Here is an 11638-nt window from a genome sequence, read left to right as displayed (position 1 = left end):
AGTGGTGCTGTCTCTAACAGCTGCCCAAACCTTTGGGCTCCAGCGCAGGTTCTCTTCACTCCTTTGTAGTTCTTTCCAGTTGTGTAAAGGATGGTCATGAGACATCTCACTGCTTTAGCTTCTCATGAGCTGCTGAGTAAAATTTCTTTCTTCCATTTATGGATGGACAGAGAGTGTCTGAAATGTAAGAGATGATCGTGCTCGGAGCTCCCATGGACACCAAAATGATAGTTGTACGTGACAAGGTTGTGTCAGCACAGAGAGGTGAAATTAGTCTTGTTTCTCATTCAAAATGCATAAGTGAGCATGCCAAGTTTCTCCCTCTCATTCTGGTAACTAAGTTTTCTGTAGAAATAGTCCTGAGGTGTGTTTTGAAGCAAGTTGGGTTTTTTAAATTACTGTATCTTGGAGGAAGTTTCCCCTCTACAGTTAAATCCTAGTACAACTGAAAAGCTGTGGCAAAATTAACTCAAAGTAATTATAGTTTGAAACAACAAATCTATGCTATATATGCCTTATTTTATGCAGTGTTCTGCCCAATGTCTAACTTACAAATACTGCACATTTCTGAATCAATGATTCATTTGAGGGAAGTAATTCTAAACTGGGAAAGTGTGCAGCTGATCAGTCATTAAGAAACCCCCAGTGAGTAATTGCATCAATGCATTTGAGCACATGGGGACAGGTTTTAACAGGGTGGAAGGGAAATGCTTGTATGGAATATGGGAGTCAGAACAAAGAAATCTTGCAAAAAAGGAGGAAAATTATTTGTAAACCAGTGTAAGAGAAGACAAAGGCAACACAAGAGCTAAAAAGTCTAAATTTTAGAAGTAGCAAGGGAAAAGGAAATATGAGGGGGAAGTAAAAAAGGTTTGTCATTTGCAAAGATGAGGAACAAAGCTAAAGCAACTGCTAAGCACCTGACTCAGCAAACTATCCAGCCATATGCTCAAGTGCATTTTTACTTAACAAAGCACTCCACAGTCAATTAAGCAATCACTGGGGTCAGGAGGAATCTTTCCACAACAGCTATGAGAATGTAATCTCTTAGATTTTATTCCTTTTTAATTTAGTTACATGTAGGTTTTGTGCTCCCATTGTTTATGAGATTAGACAAAATGAGGATGAGACAACAAAGATTTTTATAATTTCTATATAAAATTCTAAATGCATGCATGATGAAAAGCACTCTCTTTCTGTTTACTTTACAAAAAGTATTTGAAAAAGTTGCATCAATCGCTGGGTTTCTGCTTTGGAAATATGTCTTAAAAATACAGAGTTTGAAGTATGTAGGAGACAAAATTGGCATGAAATTATCTCAGTTGTCTGTACTCCCTCTCTGTAACAAGGAAGAGTGGTAACTTTGTAAGATTTGGAGCTATCTAGGACAAATATTGATTATTTGGGAAAGTGTACAGTTCTGCACCAGTTGTTCAGCAGCAGTGGTGCATTTCTCTTGCCCTGATGAGCATCCTTGCTCCCTCAGACAGCCCAGAATGGTCTGTGCCAGCCCTCTGTATCAGCTGCCCTCCACCCTCTAGTTGGTGCCATGTTCATATTCCTAAGAAAAGCAAATACTATGTTGTGTGATGTAGACAATTGCCTTAGAGGCCCAGGAAAGGGATCATGTTCAAAACTTTGAGATATTTACTGAGACTACCTAATTTACTATTATCTATTGGTAAATTGTCTAAACTAAATAAAAGCTGATAATTAAAAAGGTACATAACTACTGCCTTTTCTTCATCAAGGAGGTCATTAGCAATCACATCAGAAAAGGAAAAGAATTATCCTAATTAGTGTGAGGCAGAACTATAAAGACAGGATGCATTGTTCAAGGTCACCTAAAAGAGATTTTTTTGCTGTAAATATAATTAGGACAAATTGTCCAACTCATGGAGCCGAGTACATGCAAGCATGATCATACATGGAATTAGTTTTTAAAATAATCAGTTGTTTAAAATAGCACCCAGTTGCATAAAATGAACAAGTAGCACTATTTGGTTGGCTTTTCTTCTCAATTCTGTAATATTGTGCAAATTAATATATGGACTCATCTATAGGGCCTATATGATTGAGCAATCTTTTTTTTTTTTAGTTCATTTTAATGGATTCTTAAGCACCTGGCATGTGAGTCATGGCGCTCTCAGCTATCCAGCACCAGTGTACCAGTGGGTTGTTTTTGTTCCTACACTTTGGAAGAACTTGCTAAAGGGGCAGCAACATTCCTGATTTCAGGGCACTTGGTAAGTATACTGGGAGATTTAGTTTGAATTATTTGTATACTTTTGAAATTTGGAATTATTATATTTTTATAATCTATGGATGCACGTTTGGGAAAGTTTAAAATACATTCTTTCAAACTGAAGTATTATGTGTGTGTCTAGTCACTAAGTTTCAGGCAAGGATGAGAATTTTTATTAAAGTAAGCAAGATAGTTCAGTGCAGCTGGTTGTTGTGTGACTTTCTGAGGTTTCTGTCTTATAGTAGTGAAACCATTTATAGAACTATTGTTCTTATGTCTCTGTATATCTTTCCTGCTTATTTCTGGAACTAGTAAAAGCTGATGTTACAATTCAGATTATTATTAGTGCAAACCTTTTTGTCTACTCTTTAATTCGGCAGCAATTGATTTCCTGTATAGTCACTCATTATTATGAAGTCAGTGTGGCAAACAACAACTTTGGGGAGAAAAATAATTAAAATCACAATTTTAAGAGTAACTGCTTTTTTTATTCAGTATCTAATATGTATTCTTCATGTGAAAATTTCTGTTAAGTGTGCAGACTACTAGATAGTGGTCTCATAAAATATCTTTTCAGATATTTTAAATTGCAATGAGGTAAGAAAACACTGTGTGGATATGTTAATGTTTTTGGATTATTTCTCCTCAAGAACTGTTTTAGCTTTCTCACAGGCTGCATGGAATTTGCTCAGCTGTGGTCCTGGAATTCTGTCAGTTTGCTGTCTCTTGGGGCAGGAAGATATTAGCTACTTAAATACTAAATTTTAATTATTACACTTCATAGGCCTTCCTTTCTGAATGGCTGTACTTTCTGTCATATGTTGTAAAATCTATTACCACTGTGATTTATATTATGACAGCCTACAGTTCTGGATTAATATGCTGATTTATAAATACACTCTTAACTTAGTTTCCTCAGTGAGATAATTAAGTATCTGTTTCAGCTGGATGAAATTAATTTAATGAGTGAAGTATATGGACACTCCAAAACTGCAGCTTTTTCTGATTGATGCTTTCACTGACTGATGTGTCACTCTAAAATACTTAACAACACCACACTTTGTTGTAACAGAGGATAGAAATGAGGCACTTAGAGGTTTTTGCATAGGGAGAGAAGAATGTGATAAGTTATTTTATCACATGATGCAAAAGAAAAGATTTCATCTGCTGAAGAGTCTAGAGGCAAGGTATTTCTGATTAACCAGACAGTAATATCCTCTGTTTTCAGACTGCCAGAAGAAAAAACTTAGTATTGAAGAAAGGTGATGTATTTTGGGATAATCTGTGATTTAGTATTCATTCCACTGCCATAAGATGATGCAACACTCAGAGAGGAATGCAGTGAGGGCATAAAGCACAAGAACAGTTTGTCCCTCCTGAGCAAGATCCTGAGCACCTTGATCTGGCTTTGAAGTTATCCATTCTTTGAGGAAGTGTTTGGATGAGATGGCCTTCAGGTGTTCCCTCCTCTCTTAAATTATTCTATGCTTCTCAGGTTATCTGGAGATAAAGTCCTTCAGGAATGCTTGTTTCATGATGCTACTTCCCAAATCGTTCTCTCATGAGACAATCCATAATAAGTGAGCACCTAAATGTTCTGTGGTTGATGACATTATGTTCGTTCAGGTAAATGGTAACTCGAGGGGTTGCACTTCTTGAACATAGGTACGTTTTAGATCTATCTGCTGTTTGTCTAACTCATAAGACTGTTGCACCTAAATTCCAGGGAAAACAGAACCTTGTGGTGCGAGGTGTTATGGAAACTCCTGTCTGACCACCCAGAAGTGACTCAAACAGTCACAGTCCCATCACCTGAGCTGGGACCAAGGCTGCTTCACAGAAGGAGGCCCCAGTGATCCCATGAGTGCCCTGCACAGTGTGGGATTCCCTACACACTCCACACTCACATCCTCCAACCAGGATCTCTAACTGGCTCTAACCCCAGGTTTCCCATATTACTCTTAGAACTCTGGATCCTTAAAATAATTTAATCATGGTGCAACAGAATAACCTCTTGTGCTGAGAAGTGGAGCCTGAATAAAGGACTCCCTGGGGCCTTTATAACCTTACCTTAGGTGTGCAGTAGTTTGGGGTGTTCCTGTTGGTTCACTGGCTCCCGCTGTGTCTCGGTGCCAGGTCACCTGGCTGGTGCCACAGGTCCCCAGCCCTTTGCAGCTCATGGCTCTTGCCACGGGCTCCTGCCACCCAGAGCTGGATTTGCAGCTGGCTCTGCAGCTGCACCCTGAGCTGCCTGCATTGACTGTATTCTTCTACAGGAGCTCAGGTTTGGCCCTCCCAGCTGCATCTGTGCCCCAGTGTCCCACAGCCTCTGGTGGGCCAGGTCTCAGCACCATCCCTTACAGATTAGGTCTCAGACATGAGAATGGACATTCAAGATGTGCTTACAGGCTCAGCACACACTGCTTTGGAATGAAAGGATGCCCAGAGTGAGCAGAGGCTTTGACTCATTCTCTGGAGGTCAAGGCTGGAACTGAAACCAGTGAAGATCTGCTTCTGTGGTGTGGTTACTCCATTCCACAGGCTGCTGAGCACCCACCAGTCAATAAGATATGCAAGAGAAGGGGTCACTTGAGTTTGAATTGTTTGGTTTCCTAAGTTGAAAAGTTCTCCTTTATTTTCGTGGCTTACAGGCTGGCTTGTGCACTCAATAATCACAAAATCTGGTTTACTCTCTCTGTCGTAACTTTTGGTTAAGTGAAATAATATGAAGAAACCAATGCCTGTGATTTAAATATTTTTTCAACATGTGTTTTTGATGTTGAAACCTTAAACAGGATTTCTCTTGCACAGACAAATCTGTGTCAAGGGGAAGGGGTTACCACAAAGTATTTCTGTTAAATGCCACTGTCTGTGTATAGAGATTTATGAATTTTGGCTATCAAGACGTTTTTTCTTATGTAAGAGTTCTTTAATCTGTTTCTAGTCAATTCCGTGACACTTAACCCAGTTTAAAAAGAAAAAAATAAGCTCTCTTTTACTAATTTGAAGGTAACCTTCAAACAGCTGCTAGAAACAACCTTAAAAGGAAATGAAAAATTACATTTTCTTTACAGATATTTTTCATAAGAAGTGGGCACTGCTATGTTTCTTATTGTCATTTTAGATATGCTAAAATTATCTCATATAACTTGCTATTATTTTAGCAAAAAAAAATTTTTTTTTAAATTTCATTAGCACCTGTATGTCAATTTATTAGCAGACAGCTAATCTCATCAGGTTCAGAGGATCTCATCAGGAGGATGGTTGCACTATGACTTTTTTTTTGCCTATTCTGCACTCCCTTCGTCATTCATTAGGTGTGCACAGAGCAGACTGATCCTGAGCATAAGGACATCCCATGGTTCAGTATCCTGCTGAATCAATCAACTGACCTCCTGTCAAATTTCTGGCCAGTAAACACATGGGAAATTTAGGGAACAAACCTTTTTTTGATGCTGCAGATATCTGATTTTCAACTAACTGTGTTAATAAACTATATAGTTCATATTATCCACCATAGTGGACAATATAGTTCAGTACCCACCCTGTCACAGCAGCGTAGCCAAAGGGAAATACCGGGCCAAGCCACTCGATGTCAGTGTTGCTTCACCGAGATCTGCCTAGCACAGCATCCTTAAAAGAGCTGAAAAGTCCATTTTACAGGGAGGATGTTTAAGTAGAGCCCAAGCCTTTTGAGCCATGCCTGGCTCCTGTGTTGCCTCGGTGTTACTGTGCCCATAGTCCCATAAATTATCTGCATGATGAGGGGATGGAGATTATAGCTTTATGTGTTTTGTTAAGGGTGAGAATCGTATCTTTCTCAGTTTAGGTTCACATTCAAGTAATTTGTGACTGAAATCAGTGTTTTTGAAGTTAATTATTACTGAAAATGCATTGCATCCAAGCGTGGGAGACAAATTGGCAAGCTTTGGAGTTTGTGGATTTTGTCTGGCTTTGATACAGCAGAATTTCAGAGGGGGAAGTTATTTAAATATCAGTAATAAATGATTTGCATACTTACACATATGCTTCTTCTCTGCCTAGTGTTGAGGTTTAACCCAGGTTTATATAATACATGTGGTTGATAACCTACTTTTTTACAAATTCTAAAAATTCAGGAATGCTGTTTTGAACAGTGTGGATTTCTATCACTGTTTTTGTGTTGTTGCATTTGTCAGCACTCTGTTTTAATTCTAGTAGCTTGTATTATATTCCCATGTGCTATGTTCTGCAAAATATGAACTGCACAATTTGGTCTCTCTAAATTAGTTCCTCTCACCCTCTTTTTAAAACTTGACTTTCATTCCGATCCAGTTATGCTTTGTCAAAATACTTTAAATTTTTCATAGGAAAAATTTGTCTAGGGGTTTTAGCCATAATTGCTAAAGACACAAGCTTTATGTGACCAAGATTTTTGCTTGTCTTATTTTCCTAAGTCTTTAATTTAGTATCACCTTAATCCTTTACCATACTTGACTTCTTTTTTGACAGAAACAGAGCAGTACCAAAACTGAGTTCATAAAAATTTTTGATCAGGATAGAGGACAAGGATGAGCAGCAATTAGTTTCTGCACAGAATAGAAAGGTGAGGAAAGCTCAATCATTATGTATTCATTATCTATTCAGATATAAATCTAATATGTTTTTGCCAGTGGCCAGCCAGAAGGTGTGTGTAGTTTTGGATTAATGATAGCACATCCTTCCCTTTACCCAGTGATGGTGGAAGGGAGGACTTCAGTGAGTGAGTTGGGTGCTCTGGATGTTCTTGAGGGGAAAAAATTATGCACAGCAGCAGAGCACATGTTCAGTTAGCTCAAACTGGTTTTATGCTGAATGTTTACAAATATTTAGTTCCTTCCTGAGAAAACTTATGAAGATCAAGTCACCCTGCAGAATCACAGAATGGACAAGGTTGGAAAGGAGCCCAGTTGGTCACCTGGTCCCACCTCCCTGCTCAAGCAGGGACATCCCAGAGCAGATGACACAGGATTGTGTTCAGATGGTTCTTGGATATCTCCAGTGAGGGAGACTCCACATGTTCCACTTTTTTCCATCTATGCCTGTCTGAGCTGTGAATAACTTCATTTATGTTCTATGAGGGTCTGTACACATAAGTATAGTTTTTGACCTTGCCTGCCAGTTTATGTGACATCTGAAGGCAGTTCTCATGCAAGAATCCAAAGATTTCCTCCAAAGGTTTTCCTGCTTCCATATGAAGTGGATTTAGGGCTTCTCTGTCAGAGCTTACCACAATTTTTTCCTTTTGGTGTCTAAATTGGTGTAAGGTGTCAGATTATATTTTTTTTTAATCCCTTGAGGCCAGAGCTAGAGAATCAAACCCCCTTTCTTCATATATCCACCAATGTATGTAAACTTCCCATGTATGTAAATGTTAGAGGAGCTGAGGTTACCCCATTTATTTTTGGAACTTTTTGCAAATCAGGATTTTAAAGCCCACCATATCTGATTCACGATGCCATAAATATCTCCTTCTATATACTATCTGAATTCTAATTTTTGACTTATGGTAATTATCTTTTTAGCATTGCACATAAATATCCTGCTAGAATTAAATTTTTATGCATTTCCAGAACAAACAAAAAACTACTATGGTAATCACTTGAAGAAATGTTTTACTCATATGAGATTATCAAAAAAGCTAATTGTGAAGCATCTAATATTACAGAAACATGTGTAAATACACTGACTTAAATGTGTAAAACCAAAGGTTTCTCATGTTTATCCTTTGGTGTTCCAGAAAATGAAGTTTTATTCACTGTTTTCAGAGCAAGAGAGGGTCTCAGAATCCTGATAGCTCAGGTACATCATGAAACAATTCAGCCTATGGAAAGCCTTCATAGTCTGGGAGTGTATGGATTAAAGATTTATAACAGCTGATGGGAAAGAGTTTGAACATTGTGTGTGTGATACGTGTTTCCATAAGGATACTGAAGTGCTCTAGGAAAGTGGAGGGGATTTTATGTTTCTTTAAGATTCAAAGGCTGTGATATTTTGTAGTGAGGTACAGGCTTGTTATACATACCTATACGTCAGTTTTCCCTTAAAAACGTTGATTTTTCTGGGGGTTTGTAACTATTGCTTTGTGTCACAGGTAACTAGGATTATTTATTTATTTGAGTTACAATGAAGAATGTATTTCAATAGTGATAGTATTATCAACTTCAGATTTATGGATAATGCAGTTTTTTACTTATCAAAAATTATTGTTGGGGTTAAACAAAATTTCCACAAAAATTCCACAACAGCTGTAGGATGTTTGGACTCATGCATGCCCACACTTACAGAGAGATACCATCCTCTGTTATTGGTAGGGGATAATATCTGTTGATAATGGAAATCCTAGGTGTTCAGATACTGATCTGGGAATGAGGTAAACTTGTCCAGTTTAACTGACTCTGCAATTAGGAGGTGGGAAAAGCTCAATTACAGACCTGCTCAAACATCGTCAGCATTTTGGTGCAAGAACTTTGAGGACTGGAGAATATGTTCTTGTGTGTTTAGCCACGGTTCTTTGGTTTCCCACTGTGGGTTTTTTTGCCTGTTTCAGAATATCCAGAGCTTTAAGCAAACAATGATAAAAAAAAAAAAGAGCATATTTATGTGTAGAAATGTATTTTGATTTTTATTTCATGGTAAATACTGTTATAGTTAGAGGTACTGAACATTTCATCAAAAATAAGCAGCACCTGACTACTGAGTAGCTCTCATTGTAGCTCACATAGTGGATTCCTGTCCACTTCTGACTATTGAAAGGAAAAGATTTGTGTTGTGAAAACTTGTCAGGTATAAATGCCTCAATTATGAAATCCTTGAACTGCACTTTCAAGTTAAAAAAAGTTTTCTTTGTTTTAAAGAAAACAAAAAACACAAACCACAAAAACAATAAATGAAAATAATTGATGCTTAGAGGCTTATTGTAATGAACAGAAGTAAGATTACCTGTCTTTAGAAAGTGTATGTTGTTAATGGGTGGGCAGGGCAAAGAGTAAGGATGCCAGGAATAGTTAAAAGTAAGGGTCTGTCTCATGCTAAGAAATTCTTTCTTTCTCTTCCTTTTCCCTTTTTACCTTTGCAATTCTATGGGACACACTTGTGGACATCAACTGAGTGTCACTCAGCAGAATGACTTGATGCATTTGTCTTTGTGCCAGTCTACCTGTTGCGTTTGGAAGCAGTCTCATTTTTCTAAAATTGTTTTGGGTAGAAAATGCTTCAGGGTTTTTTTGCCTTAATTTAAACAATAAAATGTAAATTAATTTCTATTTAAAAAAAGGGAAATATTTAAAAAATATAAAATTTGATTTTTATTTCTTACTACAGAATAGTGATTGGGAAGACACTTCTCCCATATAATGGATCTTGCATTTCAACTTAAATTTCTTTGCCATCCATAGATACAGAAAACTTAGAGGAAAGCTTACTGTGTCCTTGCTCCATAACAGTCAAGGCATTTAAATGCCTGAACATTTAAAGCTCCTCTGTGTCCTTATCACTTTGTCTGAGCACTTTGTATCGTACGCAAGGTGCATGACATTATTACAAGAACAAATGTTACTGGGTGAACAGCCTGTGCTGAGAGAGCCTTCGTGGAGTGGACAGCCAAGAGCAGAAAGGACTAGCTTTGAACAAGAATGATTGTCACAAGAATTTTTGGCACTGCCCATGTGAAGCTGATACCTTGCAGTCCCTCGCTGCACTTTGAGCTTGTTACTCCGAAGTTTGAGTTTTCAGCCCACAGAGAGAGTCTGTGTATGTTTCTGGTAGGGCTTATTGCTACCTGATGTTCTGCATTTGCTACATAAACAAGCTTTTTGTGTCATTTAGAAGACAAAATGCTGATGGAGTAAGACAAGTCTTCTAGCACGAGCTTTACTGAGCTCTCGGTGCCTCCCGCCTGCGGCCAGGAAAGCTCCCCCAGGAGGGACCAGGCTGCTCCCAGGCTTGGCAGGGAGATGCCTGCTCTGCTGGGCACTTCTTGCTCAGATTAGCATAGCCCAGCCTATATCACACACACACCCAGTAATACCTCATTTTGCCACTGGAATGAGGCCAAAAGCACGAGCATTACAGGGATATAAAGCGGGAAGTTACTGGAAAGAATCACAAACTAATGTGAGACTAGACCAAATTTTTGCAAACAGCAGAAAATATGATCTTTTTCTGTGGACAGTTCTTGCGTTTAATGTAGCTGTTTATATGATTGAAGCACTTAATAAGTGTTTTCATTGAGTGTAGTTACAGAACAGCTGCAGAAATTTTAAGTGCTTCTGTTCATTTTTTTTCTTTGCAGTTTGGAACTGAAAAATCTCAGAAGAAAACTGGACACTGGCAGAGATCAGGGTGATTCCTCAACAGTGCACTCCTCTGACAGAGGCACTGCTTTTGTGGGGTAGGAATGATGACAGGGGCAAAAAGGAAGAGAAGTACAGTCTGGAGGAAGATCCAGGCTGTTCGCTTAGAAGATATCAAAGCCTGGTGTATGAGGAGGCTGCCTATCTTGACATGGGTGCCTGTCTACAACTGGAAGGAAAATTTGGTTCCTGATACTGTTTCTGGGATGATGCTAGCCATCCAACAGGTGACTCAAGGTACAGTTAACTCATTTCAAATTAATATTTTAAGTTTGTCTGGTCATATCTAATGTTGATTGAATCTAAATAAAAATACAAGGAAAAATATATAGTCTTAACTAATTTATAGAGTGGATGTGTAAATGTGGAAAGAATTCAGTTAATTTCTGTCTAAGTTTACTATTTATCCTTTGACATTTTTTCAAACACTGAATATGGAAGGTGAGAGAGCAGTAACTCTCTTCATACAGAATATATATTATATACAATGTTTTATCATGTTTTATATATAATGTTAATGTTTTATATATAATGTTTTATTATATTATATACAATGTTTTTAATACCATCTTTTTCTCCATTTTACATGGAAAACAAAATATAACTCAATGATAATTGCACTATAAAATAAGCTGTTGTGGAATAAACACGTGTGATACCAATACCTGTAAAATTCCAAAACACAGCAGGAAGAGGTCACAACTTTCTGTGCCTAAAGAGTATTCCTGCCAGAGACATTATCCAGGGAGAGGATCTGTGGCATCCATGGCTTGTGTGCTGATTCAATGCTGTATTGCATTACCTACCACACCTCTTTTCAAGCAGCAATACAAACAGGGGTGGAGCTAGACTCCATTTTACAGCTAAAAAAAAAAAAAAAAGCAGAAAAAAGGAAAAGCTTCCCAAACCCTGCACAATGACCTGCAGAAACTTTAAGTTCCAATCATCTTGCTTAGTGAAGTGATTGCTGCGAGGAAATAAATGCTTTTGTCAGTTTTTGATGTCTCTCTGATAGTGTCAC

The 11638-nt window shown here is 38.0% G+C and overlaps 1 protein-coding gene across 1 annotated transcript in view; it reads left to right on the top strand.

Moving 5' to 3' along the window:
* Nucleotides 1-10388: 10388 nt before the first annotated feature.
* Nucleotides 10389-11638, top strand: part of SLC26A7 (solute carrier family 26 member 7) — a 69131-nt gene continuing 67881 nt past the window's right edge. Inside the window, exon 1 of the mRNA XM_063172661.1 lies at nucleotides 10389-10854. Coding sequence (XP_063028731.1) covers nucleotides 10662-10854 — 193 coding nt within the window. The 5' untranslated portion in view covers nucleotides 10389-10661. The remainder of the gene's footprint in view (nucleotides 10855-11638) is intronic.

The sequence above is a fragment of the Melospiza melodia genome, chromosome 1, assembly GCF_035770615.1.
Source record: "Melospiza melodia melodia isolate bMelMel2 chromosome 1, bMelMel2.pri, whole genome shotgun sequence".
NCBI lineage: Eukaryota > Metazoa > Chordata > Aves > Passeriformes > Passerellidae > Melospiza > Melospiza melodia.
This window is presented reverse-complemented; position numbering and strand designations above follow the sequence as displayed.